The 19081-nt window shown below is 46.5% G+C and overlaps 1 protein-coding gene across 2 annotated transcripts in view; it reads right to left on the reverse strand.

Annotated features, from left to right (window-relative positions):
- Positions 1-19081, reverse strand: part of IL11RA (interleukin 11 receptor subunit alpha) — a 278686-nt gene that overhangs the window by 82165 nt on the left and 177440 nt on the right. For both annotated transcript variants that reach the window (XM_085628331.1, XM_085628322.1), the window contains exon 5: positions 18120-18234. In XM_085628331.1, coding sequence (XP_085484457.1) covers positions 18120-18234 — 115 coding nt within the window. The remainder of the gene's footprint in view (positions 1-18119; positions 18235-19081) is intronic.

Genomic DNA, 19081 nt, shown 5'->3' on the forward strand with positions numbered 1-19081 from the left:
TTTTCAAACCTAAAACTAGAACTACCCCAGTTCTGCAGATTCATGTTTTGCCTGCACCATGGCCTACCTCTGGTTTTTTTAACTCCCACCATCCCCTTCATCCACCTCTCCTAATATCACAAGTGCTATTTCTAGCTTAATCACCTCCTATATATTTGTCATCTGTCCTTGTTTCCCTCCTACGTGTCGGTCCTTTTAATGTCTCTGAACAGTTCATACACAGCATCTCCTCACACATGCACCCTCAATGACCACTCTTCTGTTGCTTGATGAATGTAATACTAGTTGTATTTTTTCTGTACCATGTCTCCTTCATCTGCCCTCTTGGTGGTATCCTTTATTGTGTTTGCAATTTAAGCCTTGATGCCCCAGGACTTTTTACGTGCTAGACAACACAAAATTGCACTTTCTGGTTTGAAATCTTGGCTTCTTCACTTAAACCACTGGTGTGATTCTAGGAAATCACTGTTTTCCAGAGTTTTAGTCCCCTTGCCCAGTAAACACTAGGAATACCAATATATTATTACATTTGCAGAGTCTGTTATCTAATACATTATACATTTCTTTACCTCTCTGGAAGTCCAGGCTATAGGTAGCATTGATGATCTAACACGATTGAATGCTGTCCCCATCACACACGGGATCCGCAGCGATGTTCAGATCCTCACTGTTATCCCCTTTGATTGGCTTGCACCTGTAGTCCAATCACAGTAGACACCAACTAAGATCTCTAGCTATGGAATGGATCCACAGGACTGGTCCACACATCTTTCAAGAAGATGCAGAGGCGGATCCAGAAAACCCCCAGTGCTCATATGAGGCTAAACCCACAACTTTCCAGAGATATTCCACAGATATGGTGTCCAGGACTCCGTTGCCAACGTTCATGACTGTGTAAGCGTCTCTGTTCGTGCTACAAAAATAAACTTGAAGAGAGCGAACCGCGTGTTGACTGAAACCAGGAAGAGCCGTATAAACAGGAAACGCTCTGTTTTTGACAATTCCATTTGGTCTTACGCAGGTTTTCTCATCTTTGCAAGTCACATTTCCACTTGGATGGCTGTGCATTTCTTCCTAACAGACCATATATTTTGCATTATGCTCTGCATGATGTATTTGAGTTCCTGTCGGGCCAACTCAGGTTTCCATTCCTACGAGGTTGAAAAATTGGTTGATCATAATATCTCATATAAGTGCTAATATGCGGAATTAAGTTTCATATGTGATGCAACGTAAAAAACAAGATTCTAAAGTTATATATTTTTTGTAAACAAATTCCTCCAATCGCAGCATGCATTAGATGGCACAGATTCTGAGATGCTGGAGTCCTTCCTAAGAGGCAGCTGTAGGATACCATGTCTTGTCATCCGAGTTTCATAGTAGTCATAAAACCATGTTTGCTTTCCCTTTAGATCAATACAATTTTTACAGTGAAGGCAGATTGTGATAATGGATATCCTTTAAAATCGGTGGGACAGTGATATGCTCTGGTAACGCAGGCGGCCATTTGTGAAAGAAAATGTCAGGTCTCGCTGGACTTCATAGTCTTATTGAAGAATGACTCCCTGCTCAAAGATTGAATGTAAAATCCATATTAAACAGTAATTTGGATTAAATGTAAAATCGATATTAAAGATGGATTTAAGAGGGGGAAATGACTTACATATGGAGGCCATACCAATGTTCATCGACCGGCTTCAGAGGCCTGCAGGCCGCTTTCACTTAGTTATCATTTTAAGGTCTCGCGAAAGACCTATCAAGGGCTTATCGAGAATTTACAGGGGCTTAGAGCCCATCCACAGGAGGCAGCAGATAAACACTATATTCTTACATGTAAATCATGTAAAAAGACATCACATACATTCACCATTTCCAAAAGTGCTGAGTAGCAGTATTACTCTGTGTTCCCCTGAACAGGACTTAACAGGAGCACTCACCACAGCCTGGAATTAGTTAAATGAGTGACTGATTGGAAATGCCAAGCATGTAGTGCCCTCGGAACCCGTGCTGCACCAGAACGTACCTTACATCTCAAGTCTTAAAGAAGGCAGTCAAACATGGATGAGACATTCAGGGCTGGGCAATCGGGAATATGCTAGTTGTATACTAGAGAACGGGCTGCTTTTTGGGCAGAATGTGTTGCCAAGATCGAACCCTGAAAGAGCTTTGGGCCTGATTATGAGTACCAAAAGACACACAATTGATGGACTAAATGCAGAACAAATCAAAACATTCACCCCCAGTCAAGAGATCTGGGTTAAATCGATCATTCTTTTGCTCACCATACCACCCCAGTTTAGACTTGGCCATATGCAAATCAGTCTTGACCCTGTGCCTCATGGGAACAGTCCAGCCCGAAAAGCCAAGCCAGATCCTCCCTGGACCGGAAACAAGCATCCTAGGACCGGTTTCGGGGTTTCACCCCTCTTCAGCCAGGATAGATAGATTCCAGTGGCACAGTGAGCCCAGGACCCACGTCTGGGCATACCTGGCGCACTTAGGGCGAGATAGTAAAAGACACACAATTGATGGACGGAATGCAGAACACATCAAAACATTCACCCCCAGTCAAGAGATCTGGGTTAAATCCATCATTCTTTTGCTCACCATGCCACCCCAGTTTAGACCTGGCCATATGCAAATCAGTCTTGACCCTGTACCTCATGGGAATCGTCCAGCCCGAACTGCCAAGCCAGGTCCTCCCTGGACCGGAAACAAGCATCCTAGGACCGGTTTCGGGGTTTTACCCCTCTTCAGCCAGGACAGCTTGATTTCAGTGGCACAGTGAGCCCAGGACCTGGCGCACTTAGTGAGAGATAGCAAAAGACACACAATTGATGGACGGAATTATGAGTTTGGTGGTCCTACCTCCACAAGACAGCCGCAACCTCCAGGGATCCGTTATCCCCGGCAGTGGCGCGGCAGTCAGAGGCTCTAATATGCTTGGCGGTGCTACTGCGGCACCGCCAAGCATATATGGAGTTTCCTCACCGCCACAATTTTCATGGTGGTGAGGCCGCCATGAAAATTTTGGTGGTAAGAAACAAAGGGGGCAGTGAAGGGCCCCCGGTTGCCTCAGGGTCATGGGTTGCCTGCAGAGGGGCACATGTTTTGCCCCCCTGTGCGCTCACCCCGTGTTCGGCGCAGCATGGACTTTACGGTGCATGCTGTGCTGTAATGCACAATGGTCGACCCACGGCGCTGCCTTTCTAAGGCTCTCCTATGAGCCTTTGAAAGGCAGCGCCGTGAAACAACGTCCGCAGGACCGCCGCCTGGATTTCAACTTGTAATCCGGCGGGCGGTCGAGTTGGCAGTGTGGGAGCGGGGTGGTGGCCTGCCGCCTGCTCCTACACCACCAAACTCATAATCAGGCCCTTAGTCAATATATTTGAAGCTTAGTCAATATATATGGATACGTTTTTCTAAAATTGACTTTGGGTAGATCTACACCAGCTAAACCTACTGGAGAGGGACAGGCTGGCTCTCAAAACTCCCTCAAACACGGACATGTGGGGCTGATTTTCATAGCAGTCCAAGGGCTGGAGTTCATTCCCAGTCAAGTGCTGTGAGACAGCCACTGGCCGCCTCTCTGAGCACCATCTGCTTTTAGGTCTGGAGTTAGCCAAGCCCTTCTGATTTCAGTAAAGTTATATCTATAATGCACCTACTAATATGGGCTTTCAGAGAGCCCTCTTTAACCATTGGTCTACTGTTACGTCATTCACATTTTTCTTCCGCCCACTACAGCATGCAGCAATATGTCCACTCGTTTCAGCCATTATCTAACTTCAGTGTGAGTGACAGCACTCTGCTCTTTCACAAAGAGCGCATCCACAGACAGAGTCGCTGCCGTCAGTGCCAGGGAATACGGTGTCAAAATATGCTTTTTGAGCCAAAAACATTTTTATCATCATGTTTATTTTTTAAGTATTGGTGAGGACCTGGGAGCTCCCACAACAATGTTGTTTTTTAAAAGTATGGCACACAAAACAAGCACTGACAAAGCCAAAAGTTTAGAACGTTTGTCTTTGCTATTGCTTGTTGAACATGTTGCGGTTCACTAAGTTGACAGGATGAAGAAAAAACAAAACTAGTTAGCCTGTAGATGTACCCGCTCCCAATCCAATAAACATCAGCTCGTGGAAAGTTTGTTATCTTTGTCCCTAGCATCTCATATCAATTCGTCACATTTTAAACTTATAAGAAGAGACAGCAAAACCAAGAGAGTAGGTCTGCATAGTTAATAGGTTCTGCTAAGATTCTATAAAAATCACAGCATCGGTACTGTACAGGCAACTGTAGCTCAAGCCTCTCTTAGACACAAAAGACAGGCAGAAGAGCAGCTTGAACGTCAACTCACCCAGAGGCCAGGGTAGGGGAAGTAACATCATATGATTTTGGACCTTTATGTTCACTCAAGCACACATTGTATTGTAATTGCATTTATATAGCGCTTACCACCCCTGAAGAGGCGTAAAATAGCTTTTTTGGCGAGTAGCACGCTACTCTGAACCCATAAAGGATTAGTATAGTGAGATATGTTAGTAATTTGAATGGTGGAAATGTTAGTCAGTTATTTGGACTGAGAAGGACAGCGGAGGGATAGAAGAGGAAAAAGGTTTGCATTTATAGAGCACTTCCTACCCCTGATGAGGTGCTGAAGTGCTTTTTTGGCGAGTAGCCCGCTACTCCGAACCCATAAAGGATTAGTGGTGAATTGATTTAGTGAAATATGAAATTAATTTGAGAGGTGGAAATGTTAGTCTGTTATTTGGATTGAAAGGATAGTAGAGGGAAGGATTTAGACATTTTTCTTTTCTTCTTCTAGTGGTCATAGCAGTAGGAGGAGGCTTGGGAACAGTACAAGGGATGTGAAGGGGGAAGAGTCAGAGAGAAGGGTTTAGAAAGGCTTGTTTTGAGGGATCAAAATAGTAACAGATGCTGACATATACACACAGAATCACACATACACACTCATCTAGGCGCATGAACACAACAAACATTAAAAAGCATTTTTTACTTATCTCTACTGCCAGGGAGAATCATATTCCATTTTTTATACATTAACAATGAGTAATATATTATTATTCACTGATACTGCAATAAAACAAATGACGAAAAACAAAGATTGGCGCCCCGATGTCTATATGGACGAGATGCCCTTGTATTCCTGGCACTGATTGTGCTAACTCTGAGGCCAGGGGTCATAAATGCAGTGCCAGGGGTCGCAAGGGGCAAGCCAGGGGTTGCAGCTACGACCCCTGGCGACCCCTAAATGATGTCCATGAAGAGCAGTGCAAAATTCACTCACTGTTAGAGATTTGGAAGCAGCTTTGTCTGACAAACAATATTTACAGTATCTGTAAGTTCTCTGGACATTCTCAAAATGGGTGTACAATGGGCCTAGGAGAGGAGATTAGAGCTATACTGAGGTCAGAGGTAGATGCAACACTGAACAGTGCTTATAAACAATCAGAGCTCTTTTCCTAGAATACTGTGGAGAGCTCTTCTTTTGAAGTATTATGTCAAGGTCTAGAGCTCACACGTGTTCCACTTCCACCTACTCAATCGCACTCACCACCTCCACCCCCACAATACTCACTGCAAGCTATCATTCCAATCACATGAACTTACCTTTCACAAAGAGGGCGTGTAAGACAGACCCCCAAAGTACTCATGCACACAACGCAGCATCAAAGCCATTCTGTCGGTAAAGAGCTGCCTGATCCATAGGGGAAACAGTCTTAACAACTCGGTCATTACCACGCAATGCTTTTACCACAGATATGCCTTTACCATCCAAATCCCTATAGCATGCATGCCTTTACAACGCAAATCCCTTTACCACGCATGCCTTTACAACGCAAATCCCTTTACCACGCATGCCTTTACAATGCAAATCCCTTTACCACAAAAATGTATTTGGCAGGTAAGTGTATGCGTGTATATATATATATGTGACCAAGACCATGGACGTGGTCGAAACGCGTTGTTCTTTTCTGCTGTGCGAATAGAACATTCCTGCATACAATTAGTGGGCTTCTGGAAATTCTGTTCTTGCGTTTCCTTGACGTTTGGCAATATTTATATATATATGATACAGGCATTTTTAGGGTTTACTGGTGGGTGAGGATATTGGGTGGCAAGGGCGTTTTTAGAGTTTAGGGTGGGTAAATGTACTTGGGTGGCAAGGGCGTTTTTAGGGTTTAGGGTGGTTAAAGTATGTGGGTGGAATAGCTGTTTTTAAGATTAAGGGTGGGTAAGGATATTTGGTTGGTAAGGGTGTTTTAAGGTTTAGGGTGGGTGAGGATATTTGGGTCGTAAAGGTGTTTTTGCGTTTAGGGTGGGTAAGGGTATTTGGGTGGCACAGTTTGTAGGGTTTAGGGTAGGTAGGGGTATTGGGTAGTAAAGGTATATTTAGGTTGGAGGGTGGGTAAGGGAATTTAGGTGGCAAGAGCATTTTTAAGAGTTTATGGTGGGTACAGGTATTTGGGTGGTAAGGGTGTTTTAGGGTGGTTAAGTGCATTTGGATGGACGTTTTTTAGGGTTTAGGGTGTGTTGGCGTTTTGAGTAGCAAGGGTATTTTTAGGGTTTAGGGTGGGTAGGGGTATTTGGGTGGCAAGGGTGTTTTATGGGTTTAGGGTGGGTAAGAGTATTTGGGTGGTAAGGATGTTTTGGGGTTTAGTGTAGTTAAGACTAGGTAGGGTGGGTAAGGGTATTTGGGTGGTAAGGGTGTTCTATGGTGGTTAAGTGTATATGGATAAAAAGGGGGTGTTTAGAGTGGGTAGGGATATTGGGTGGTAAGGGTATATTTAAGGTTTAGGGTGGCAAGGGTATATTTATGGTTTAAGGTGGGCAAGGGTATTTGGGTGGCAAGGGTGTTTTTTTGGGTGGGAAGGATATTTGGGGGGAAAGGGTATTTTTTTTAGGGTTCAGGGTGGGTAGGTATATTTGGGTGGCAAGAGTATTTTTAGGGTTTAGGATGGATAAATGTATTTGGGCGTAAAGGGACTTTTTAGGGTTTAGGGTGATTAAAGGTATTTGGATGGCAAATGTGTTTTTAGGGTGATTAGGGGTATTGGGTGGCAAGGATATTTTTAGGGATATGGGGTGGTTGCGTTAAGGGGTTGGGATGGATAAGGAGATATATATATATATATATATATATACAAACACCAATGTTGGCTTTATCCCGAGGCTCTTGCACGGCGGGCTCACGGCAGGGGTAGCCACCCCCACAACATCCAAAACAGTCACCAATGCGTGTCTCCTACAATCCAGGAATACAAAAAACAATGGAGCCGTGGCCTCTATCCAAAGTGCGATTTATTCAGTCGACACTACGTCCGACGCGTTTCGGAGTTGAACACACTCCTTCTTCACGGGCCCGTGAAGAAGGAGTGTGTTTAACTTTGGACATAGGCCATGGCTCCAGTGTTTTTTGTATTCCTGGATTGTAGGAGACACGCATTGGTGACTGTTTTGGGTATATATATATATATATATATATATATATATATATATATATATATGTATATATATTCTGCTCCAAACCCACCAGAAGTGTCAAACTCAGCAGGTGCTAAGGTGACGTGAGGGTAGGACTCACGGAATATTGAATATGCTACTTACCAGTATGCATCTGTTCTTGGCATGTAGGGCTGCTGACATTCATATCTGTGCATAGATCGCCGCCTAGTGTTGGGTCCGGATGTTTGCACGTTGTTGTCCTGGAAGAGTCTTCGAAGTATCCTGGGATAGGTGACTCCTCCCCTGGACTACAGTGCGCATGGGCATCCTCTCCATCCTCAGATTGTTTTTCGCCATTGTGGCAGTGATGGAGTAGATACAGAAAGTGATGACCATGCTTTACAGTAATTCTGAGAGCTGCAGCTGCTACAGGCGCCGGGGAGGAGGGAGGGCGATATGAATGTCAGCAGCCCTACATGCCAAGAACAGATGCATACTGGTAAGTAGCATATTCAGTTCGAGGCATGTGGGCTGCTGAATTCATATCTGTGCATAGAATATACAGCAGTGCCCTCTTATTAGCGGCGGCTACCAGTGCCAGCTGCAGCGGTCTGAAAAAGAGTTTTGAGAACAGCCTGTCCTACAGCTGCCTGCTGTTTTGATTGCACATCTACACAATAGTGTTTGGTAAATGTATGTGTAGTGGACCAGATGGCTGCTCTACATATATCATGCAAAGGAATGTTACCTAGGAAAGCCATGGAGGCCCCTAACTTACGTGTTGAGTGGGCTCGTGGGGGAATCGTTAATGTGCGTTTAGCCTTTTGATAGCAAATTTGAATACATTTAACGATCCATCTGGCTATACCTGCTTTGGAGATAGCGTTACCTTTGTGGTGTGGGGCAAAGGCAACGAAAAGTTGTTTTGTTTTCCTAAAGGGTTTGGTCCTTTCGATATAATACATGAGGGCCCTTTTCACATCTAGTGTATGGAGTGCCCTTTCTGCGACAGTTTGTGGGTTTTGAAAGAAAACAGGCAGTTCAATAGTTTGATTCATGTGGAACTGCGATATCACCTTGGGCATGAATTTGGGGTTGGTACGTAGTACGACCCTGTTGGCGTGAACCTGTATAAATGGCTCTTGAACAGTTAGTGCCTGGAGTTCACTAACTCTTCGTAAAGAAGTTATCGCTACTAGGAAAGCTACTTTCCAGGTAAGGAATTGAATCTCGCATGAGTGTAGAGGTTCAAAGGGTGGACCCATCAGGCGTGTGAGGACCAAGTTGAGGTTCCACATCGGAGCAGGTGGGTGGCTTGGTGGAATGACTCGTTTGAGTCCTTCCAAGAATGCTTTGATGGCAGGCACTCTGAATAGAGAGAGGTGCTGCCTGGTCTGCAGATAGGCTGATATTGCGGTCAAATGGACACGTATAGAGGTGTAAGAGGTAACAAATTATGTTTTGGATGGATGCGTCTAGCGGGTTAATGTCATTATTATTGCAATAAATGATGAACCTTTTCCATTTGGCTGCATAGCAAGCTCTGGTAGTGGGTCTCCTGGCCTCCTTAATGATGTCCATACAGTCAGGTGGCAGGTTTAGGTAGCCAAACTCTAGGACTTCAGGAGCCAGATTGCCAGGTTCAGCTGTTGCGGATCTGGGTGCTGAATCTCTCCATGGTTCTGCGTCAAATGCGCGGGTTTGATCCGCAGCCTTTGATGCGGCACCACGGAAAGTTCGAGAAAGGTGGTGTACCATGGCTGGCGTGCCCACGTTGGAGCAACCAGGACGAGTGTCAGTGAATGTTGTCTGAGTTTGCGTGCCACCAGCCGTATCAGTGGTGCTGGGGGAAAAGCGTACGCAAATCTGCCGGACCAGTTCATCCATATCGCATTGCCCTGCGACTGCGGATGTGGGAACCTGGCGGCAAAGCTTTGGCATTTTGCGTTTTCGCTTGTGGCGAATAGGTCTATCTCTGGATGACCCCATTGCTGGAAGTACGGTTGGAAATACTGATGGGTGTAACTCCCACTCGTGCATCTGGTGGCTGTGTCTGCTGAGCAGATCCGCCATCTGGTTGTCCTTGCCGGGGAGGTGTTCTGCCATGAGGAACATGTTCCTCAGAATGGCCCACTTCCACATGCTCTGAGCCAGGTGAGACAACTGTGGAGAGTGTGTTCCTCCCTGCTTCTGTATGTAGTACATGGCAGTCATGTTGTCCGTCCGGATCAACACGACTTTGTTGCACAAGTGTACTTTGAATGTTTTCATAGCCAGGAAGATCGCCATCAGTTCTAGAAGGTTGATGTGCATCTTCTTTTGTTGTGTTGTCCATAGTCCCTGCACTGTGTAATGGAGTACATGAGCTCCCCATCCCTGGAGAGACGCGTCCGCCGTCAGTATTATTTGTGGGACAGGCTCTTGGAACGGTCGGCCCTTGCAAAGGTTTTGTGGATTCCACCAATGCAGAGAGTTGTATGCCCGACCGCTCACCAACACTAGGTCTTTCAACTGTCCTTGAGCCTGATTCCACTGACGTGCTAAGCACTCCTGAAGCGGGCGCATATGTAGTCTCGCGTGTGGGACAATGAAAATGCAGGAGGCCATCATGCCTATCAACTGCATGAACACTCGCGCGGGAAGGGAGTGTTGTGGTTTGAACTTGGAAATCAGCATTTGCATGCTGTTGATTCTCACTAAATTTGGCTGAGCTGTGGCCGCCAGAGTGTCTATAGTCGCACCTAGGTACTGTTGTACGTGTGCGGGCTGGAGATGGGATTTTGGGTAATTTAGTGAGAAACCCAGACTGTGAAGGAGGTGAATGGTGCGGGACATGTGGCTGGCACATTGCTGGGCTGACTTCGCTTGAACGAGCCAGTCGTCCAGGTAAGGGTAGACGTGTTTGTGCTGCCTCCGTAGATGTGCCGCCACAGTAGCTAGGCACTTTGTGAACACCCTGGGTGCTGTTGTCACACCGAAGGGGAGGACTTTGAATTGGTAGTGCTGCTCTTGAACAGTGAACCTGAGGTATTTCTTGTGTGAGGGGTGAATGGGTATGTGGAAATACGCATCTTTGAGGTCCAGTGTGGCCAGGAAGTCTCCCTGCTTGAGCAGCGGGAGGACTTTCTGTAAAGTGAGCATGTGAAAATGCTCGGAAAGAATGTACTGGTTCAGGGGTCTCAGGTCTAATATAGGTCTGAGTGACCCGTCCTTTTTCGGTATTAAAAAGTACAGGGAGTACACCCCCGTACCTTGCTCGTGGACGGGTACGACCTCTATTGCGCCTTTTAGTAGCATACTTTGCACCTCCTGCTGTAAGAGCGTTAAGTGCTCTGAGGACATAGGACGGTTTTTTGGAGGTATTGTGGGTGGAGTTGAGGTCAATTCTAGGCAGTAACCGTATTTGACAATATCTTTGACCCACCTGTCCGTGGTGATGGAGTTCCACGTGGACAGGAACCTTTGTAGCCTTCCCCCGACAGGTGTTATGTGGTCGGGAGGAAGGGAGAGGGCGTCACTGCTTGTTCTTGGGGGAGGACCTGGTGTTGCCGTAGCCGCGTCCTCTGCCCTTTGTGCTGGAGCCACGATATCCACCCCGGGTGTTTTTATCGTAGGTGTTTTGCGTGTTGCCCTTGTTGTATGTTTGCTGTGACCCCTGTCCTCTACCTGCTCCTCTATTTCCGGGGCGACGAAAGGAGCCGCTCCGAAAGGACTGCGTTTGTAGGGCCCCCATGGACTTTGCAGTGTCTGTGTCCTTTTTTATTTTCTCTAGGGTGGTGTCAACCTCCGGCCCGAATAAGTAGTCGGGGTTGACAGGTTGGTTGAGGATGTTATTTTGTACCTCCGGTTTGATTCCGGAGATTCGCAACCAGGCGTGTCGTCGCAACATGACGCTAGTGTTTATGGCTCTGGCAGCTGTATCTGCGGCATCCAGTGCACACTTAATGGATGCATTTGTGAGCAGTTGTCCCTCCCTGATGAGGATCTCTGCACCTTCTTTGAATTGGTCAGGGAGATGTTGGAGTAGTTGCTCTAATGTGTCGTAGTGCGCTCTATCGTAGCGAGCGAGGAGCGCTTGAGTATTGGCAATAAGCCATATGTTAGCTGCCTGGGCGGCAACCCGTTTGCCAGAGGTCTCCAGCACCTTGGACTCTTTGTCCGGGGGAGGAGCGTCACCTGTTGTTTGCGAGTGTGCCCTCTTGCGAGCATTCGCAACGACAATGGAATCCAGAGGTAACTGGCCTCTAATGTAAGTAGGGTCCCCAGGCGCTGATCTGTATTTTTTGTCGATCCTGGGGTTTATCACTCTTGCCCTGGTGGGTTCCTTGAAGATGTCCTTTGCTGGTTTGAGGACCCCCTTTAACATGGGCAGAGTCTTTATATTCCTTTCTGAGGATGCGAAAGTATCCATGAGAAAGTCGTCCTCGATGGTGTCAGAGTGAAGTTGCACCCCGTGATTGGCCGCAGCACGTTCAATTAGAGCGTTGAACGCGGCAGTGTCCTCTGTGGGAGATGTTTTTGCTCCATAGAGTTGCGGGTCCTGTGCATCCATAGGTGCACCTGGGTCTACAGGGTCATCCCAAGCTTGATCAGGGTCCTGTTGGCCATCAGGGTCCATCCCTCCGGGGTAGGGGACTTGGTCACCCATGTAGTCCTCCAACGCATCCGTGTCGGAGTGTGTGGGAGAGAAGGATTGTGGATCCTGGTAGGGTGAATGGAAAGGTTCGTAAAGAACTGGTTCCGAAGCCACTGGCAGCTTTCTCTTAAGTGGGATCCGGAAGGAGTCCAAAGCGGGCTCAGAAGTTATTCTCCTTTTGTGGATAATCATCCTGCCGGTGTCGGCGTCGGCGTCGATGAGATGCGATGGAGACGTCTCCGCAGAGCGTTCGGCAGGCGTGATCGTGGTGTGGGTGACCCGTGTCCTGATTTGGAACAGTTTCGGGGCCGTGGATGGTGGCAGGCCAAAAGTAATGTTGGCTGGTGCCGAAGAGGCTGTTGGAGCTTTTATTGGCTCGGAGCCCGACGTGTCCTGGAGGACCGTTTTGTTTTTGGTGCGTTGCGCAGCAACGGGTGGCACCTGGAGCGCCCTCGATTCCTTTGCGTCGACCGGTTCTGTGGAGGCGGGCGTGGACTTTTTCGGCGCCGGTGAGTCATCGAGTCGAGGGGCGGGAATGGCCGTCGACGTCTTCGATGAGCGTGGCTTTGGTGGTGCCGTCGAAGCGGTGGGAGACGCGGCAGGCAGTTTGACCTTTGGGGTCGGAGCCGATTGCGTCGGTGCCGGGAGCCGAGTAGGTTTGGTGGCACCGAAGGTCTTTTTCCGTATGTCGACTCCGACGTCGGCCGCTTCAAGCTCGGCACCGAAGTCTCGTTTGTTGCGCTTGGTGCCAACGGGTTTTGCTGGCGTCGAAGGTGTGGAGGGCCTCGATCCGACCACCGCCACTTTCGGTTTCGGTTTCAGTTGAACCAATACAGCTTTTGGTTTCGGTTTCGAAGAAGGGAAACCAGCCAATTTGGGCATTAATGGCTGCCGCTGAATGTCCGAGGCCGGGCCCGAGGGCGGGGCCGAAGAACTGCGGGATAGGTCTTGGGTAAGGCCCGAAGGCGATCCCTCGACCGGAGCCATAGACTGTTGCACTGGGATTTCCTCAGTCTGAACGGGTAGGCCTTGCTCGTCATCGGAGCTACTCTCTTCGGCCCCTAAGGCCTCATTGTAGTCTCCTACCTCGGTGTCGTCTTCATCTCTGCGAAAGAGTGTTTCGTCGACGTCTTCCGATCCGGAGTCATGTTCGGAAGCGGGACTGGAGGGTAGGTTCTCCACTTCTTCGACATCTTCGGTCTCGGCGCTGAAGATGTCGGCCGGGGCCGGTGCCGCTTGCTGCGCCTCGAGTCTCGCCGCTCGTCGATTCCGGAGAGTCTTCTTGGATCGAAATCGGGCACAGGCCATACATGTAGATTCGTCGTGATCCAGTGAAAGGCATTTGTTGCACACCGGATGGACGTCGATGTGTGGATATTTCGCATTGCATACAGGGCACCGCTTGAATGGTGTCCTCGATTCCATCGTCGATGTCGGGTCGATGGTTGGGTAAGATGCGAAAAAGTTGGTTCTGGAAGTTAGTAAACTAACAAAGATACTATCGATACCGATCGGGAACAGTACCGACGCGAACTAAAGGCCTTTTGGCCTGGAAAAAGTTTTTCCTAACTTGAGTCAAGATAAGCACATCCGAACCCAATGGCGGAAAAAAACAATCTGAGGATGGAGAGGATGCCCATGCGCACTGTAGTCCAGGGGAGGAGTCACCTATCCCAGGATACTTCGAAGACTCTTCCAGGACAACAACGTGCAAACATCCGGACCCAACACTAGGCGGCGATCTATGCACAGATATGAATTCAGCAGCCCACATGCCTCGAACACACAGCACGGAGCATTCACTGAGTGTGTTGATTGTTGCTTTAATTTTAAACAGATGTATTTCGGCAGAGGTGCCTTTTTCAATGTTTTTCCATCAAATGCTACAAGCACGCAAAATTCATGTTGTTTTAAAATGTCCCAATCCCATTTCCATGGGCAGCTTAACACAGTAAACAGTGACAGAGGACTGCACAATCTAATTTGGAACGACCGACTAAAGTCCACCATGATGGCACAATGTTAATTTCTCACATTTCAATTGGCAGCCTTGGTACCCTTGCTTTATGATTTTCAATTATGGGTTAGGCATTCGAATACTACAGGCCTCTCAATTAAACAGGCATACACGTTGTTGAATAAGCACAGTCCTGCCACTTCCCATGGTGTGCATTAACAACCCCTCACTAGCCACAACTCAAAATTCATACATGTAGGAGCCTGTTTGTATAAGTAAGCTTCCTTGAGTTCAATAACTGAGCCTCAGGCACAGACATCCTTTTCATGTGGCGGTCCAGGCACTTCCTTTAAACATATTCTGCTCCAAACCCACCAAAGTGCCAAACTCTCAGTGGGTTCTAACGGTGCATGGGTATGCCCAGACATGGATCCCTTGCTCGCTGTGCCACTGGATTCAAACTAGCGTGGCTGATGAGGGTGGTACCCCAAAAGCGGTACCAAGATGCTTGTTTCCGGTCCAGGGAGGACCCGGCTTTGCAGTTTGGGATGGTTTTTCCATGGGGCAGATGGTCAAGACTGATTTGCACATGGCTGGGTCTAAACTGGGGTGGAGTAGTGAGCAAAAGAACGATGGATTTAACCCAGATCTCTCGACTGAGGTTGAATGTTTGATTAATTCAGCATTCTGTACATCAATTGTTGCTACAGCACTTTTTGCCGTAAGTGGGATGGGTATGGCCAGACATGGGTCCCGTGCTCACTGCGCCACTCGATTCAAATTAGCATGGCTGATGAGTCATGATACCCCAAAACCGATTCCAGGAGACTTGTTTCTGGTCCAGGGAGGAGCTGGCTTGGCAGTTCAGGCTTGACTGTTCCCATGAGGAGCAGGGTCAAGACTGATTTGCATATGGATGGGTCCAACCTGAGGTGGGAAGAACAATGGATTAAACCCAGATCTTTGTGACTGGGAGTGAATGTCTGCATTGTTCAGCATTCGGTCCATCATTTGTTCTTTGAGCTTTTGTCATCCTAAGTGGGAAGGGTATGCCCAGACGTGGGACCTGTGCTAACTGAGCCAATGGATTCAAGCTAACCTGGCTGATGAGGGGTGATACCCTGAAACCAGATCCAGTTTGCTTGTTTCAGGTCCAGGGAGGACCTGGCTTGGCAGTTCGGGCTGGACTGTTCCCATTAGGGGCAGGGTCATGACTGATTTGCATATGGCTGGTTCCTAACTGGGTGACGAGGTGAGCAAAAGAACGATTGATTAAACCCAGAACTTTGTGACTGGGGGTAAATGTATGCATTGTTTAGTATTTCATCCATTGTTCTTTTCCCATCTCTGAAGGGCACATCTAAAATATATTGTACTCATTTCTGAAAGTTAGAATGAGTCTTTGTGCCAGTTATGGATGACTGGTGTCCATATATAGATTAATGTGACCAATTCTAGCAGACTCATCTGGAGCGTTGTGTCACTGGCCAAAGCCAGATATGGGATATCATGTTCAGCTATTGATCTTCACAGCCCTGGGTTTCCCTAAGAAGAAGGCCATAAACTCCAAGCTTAATAAGCTCAAATTCTGTAATTTCAAAGGGTAAGCTAATCCTTAAACAGACTGCAATAAATGAGAGGTACAAAACCACCAGATTCTTGTGATGTAAAATAGAAAACAGAGCTGCCCTTCACACTGTGTGGTTGCGTGCACACATCCAAAGATACTTGGTGGAAATATTGGATTACATCTCTAGGACAATTGGCTGGGATGTGGAGAGACCCAAAACTTTCTGTGTTGGAAACATGTGGAAAATACTTGAAAGCTTTAATTTCAGGGTGAACACAAAGGTTCACTTGTCTCCATTGTCTTTGAAGTAAACAACATCGTCTGCGTGGACCTGCAAGTCACTTGTCTTGCCCTTTCTGTTTACCATGTACATGTGGCTCCTTACCAGATTGCCCTACCTAGGAGGGGGTGCGCTTCTACGTGTCTGTTGAAAATACTCCGCTTATCTTAAAACTATCTAGTGTTCAAAATTCTCTGAATCAAAAGACGAGACCTTCAACAGAGGTTATCACCATCGTCAGGAGAAGGGTGGCCAACAACTTCCTGAAGATGAACCCAACCAAATTTGAGACCATTGGTAGCAGAATGGGACACCAGCTAATGGCTACTTATCATGGGCAGCCCCCAGATCCTTCAACAGCGGTGCGAAATGTAGCAGTTCTTATGTACAGTACCCTTTTGCTGGAAGGCCAATCCATAAATGTGACCTATGTCTGTTTCATGCACCTTGGCCTTCTAAAATGATTCTTCCCTTTATCGATCCCTCTTGCATATGGCAGTATTGAATGCTACCATTTATCTATACTTGACTAAGCTCATTCAATCTCCGTTAAATCTCCAGGCAAAAAATTCTTACGTTGACTAAAACTTGTTCAGGATGCTGTGGTATAAGTCCTTAAAAAACATGGCAGAACATCACATTTGTCGCCAATACTGAGATCCCTACTCTGGCTTCCCATTTTATCTTGGGCAGCCTTTAAGCTTCTAACATATGTCCTTAACGCCCTATATCCTCCTTTCTGGCAATCATTTTTCGCTCCCTCAGAGCAGCAAACCATTTCTTGCCAGCAACAGCACAGACATGATCCCTCACGGAGACCAGGCTTTATCTACAGCAGCAGTCAATACGCGGAACCATCTCCACTTGAGTTTGTGGGCAGAAACAAATCTATTCTGTTTTAGATACCAGCTGAAAACCTGGCTTTTTAATAATTATTCATCTTCTGGTCATTTCTGCTGGTTACTATTAAGTATTAAGATTGTGTCTTCCTCGAGTATCAAGACACACCAAAGTACAAACACTATAGAATTAAACAATAACATATCATAACATAACATAAGATCACTGGTAAACCAGGCATTAATTATGTTGAACAGAGACATAGTTATTCACTTGGCATACCGCCCTTCCCCACTCTGTAAGGCGCAGTACCTCAATGGGATGGATTAATGAACGGAATTGTAAATGTAAAAATACAAGGGCAGTGGCTGTCTAGGGATTTTTTTAAGTAGCTGTCTAGGAATTTTTTTAAGTGGCTGTCTAGGGATTTTTTAAAGTGGATGTCTAGGGATTTTTTAAAGATCTGATGTGTGATGCTGTCCCAGGATTTATTCAGCAGAAAGTTTGCAACTCTTCTCACGGAGCACATTACAATTCTGATTGGAAATAAATGGAAATTGTTGATTATTTTTTTGAGATCTGGAGAATTGTGGTTCATTTGGATTGGCCAGGTGGAAGGTCTACCAACCACCAAATGTAAATTTCAGTAACATGCTTAACACCCTGACTATCTGGGGAGAATGCGTGTGTAGGTATGTATATTCGAGTGCTTATTGTGAGCTACCTGTGTATGGTTGGGGCAATGAACACAATTCAAGCGTGCTCACGATGCGTGTGGATGTTAGTGGGTGGGTGTCCTCATGGTTTTGAGATGATGTGTTCTTTGAAGAGTTCAGTCTTCAGTTTGTTTCTATAATGGAGGAGGGTTGTGTCACTTCTGATAATGCCAGATCAAGGGAGCATAGATGGAGAATCTTGGTCTTCTGAGTTTGACTTTTTTATATCATTTTGTTTCCAATCTGATAATGTCCTGACTTCTAGTGTAGTACTGTACACCTGAGATGGTTTTACATCTCAGCCTGATATTCTAGGGAGCTAGGAGGGGAGCACCTGCAGTTCCTTCAGGGTCCAGCACTCCGGACAGTTCCAAAGATATCTGTGGCCTTGAACTCTCAGGGAAGGACCCTCTCCCATTGTATCATATGAGAGGTTTCTGCAGATCTTAGCACAGAACATCAATCTGATGCTAAAGTCATTTTCTTGATATCTCTTTGCCTATTTAGGCAAACCATCGCAGCCGATTATAGGATATAGATTTGATGGCCTCAGTGAAGTCCAAATGACACCAAATCACAATTACATGAAGGGTAGATTCTTTTCAATCCTCTTACACTTGATGGGCATTTTTATTTCACAGATATGTTACCTGTATGTTGCAAAATATCTGGTGGGAAGGAATGTTTCCCGGCTTGAGTTCCAAAAACAGGAAATATTCTCGTAGTCCGACACTCTGCAGATGACCGACGGGATTCCAGGAGGGTCTAAAATACGACAAATGGAAAGACATGTAGTATTAGGGTCTTAATTAACATTCACCCTACCCGCCAGCTGACTATCTCTGTGACATCAGTAGCAAAGCGTGAACGTTGGCCCCTTTAAATCCTTTAGGGGCTTCAATATTACAGAATGGCATGAGCAAGAGAAGTCAAAGCATGGTCTAATGCAAAGGTCAACTGGGACCCACAACTGACCACCCTCAGTGGACGACGTTGGCCTGAAATCTCACAGCATCGGTTTGTGCAGTCACAGCTCTGGCTAGCATGTCCAAGTGTGTCATCCCTCTTACAAACATATATGGTTATGCTTCTGTAGTCTGCTAGGAAATAGGGTTGAGACACAAAACACAATATGTGTTAGGGGAAACCACTGGCTAAAATGAACACTCTGGGACATGCCTCTCTTTTCTCTAGAGGGGCCTCTTTTCACCAACAGGTTTACCACAGTGATTTTCCAAAGTGGTTGTTAGAAATCTTTTTGGGTTTGAGGAAGAATACCCAGCATTTATTCTTAATATAAGTTTTGATAGTACAGCTTTATTTACATGAGGACTGTGCAAGAAGCATTGGGATGTAAGGTTGCTCTATAAGGACTATAACACTTCCCTGAATGGGTAACACCGCGATATGGTGAGGTTGACAACAACATACCTAAATCCAGGCCTCTGTGTGGTATCCTGTCTTCTATTCCAGCCTGGTCTATCTTCTATTCCAGCCTGGTCTGTCTACTATTCCAGCCTGGTCTATCTTCTATTCCAGCCTGGTCTGTCTTCTATTCCAGCCTGGTCAATCATCGATTCCAGCCTGGTCTGTCTTCTATTCCAGCCTGGTC

Source organism: Triturus cristatus, chromosome 2_1, assembly GCF_964204655.1.
Source record: "Triturus cristatus chromosome 2_1, aTriCri1.1, whole genome shotgun sequence".
NCBI lineage: Eukaryota > Metazoa > Chordata > Amphibia > Caudata > Salamandridae > Triturus > Triturus cristatus.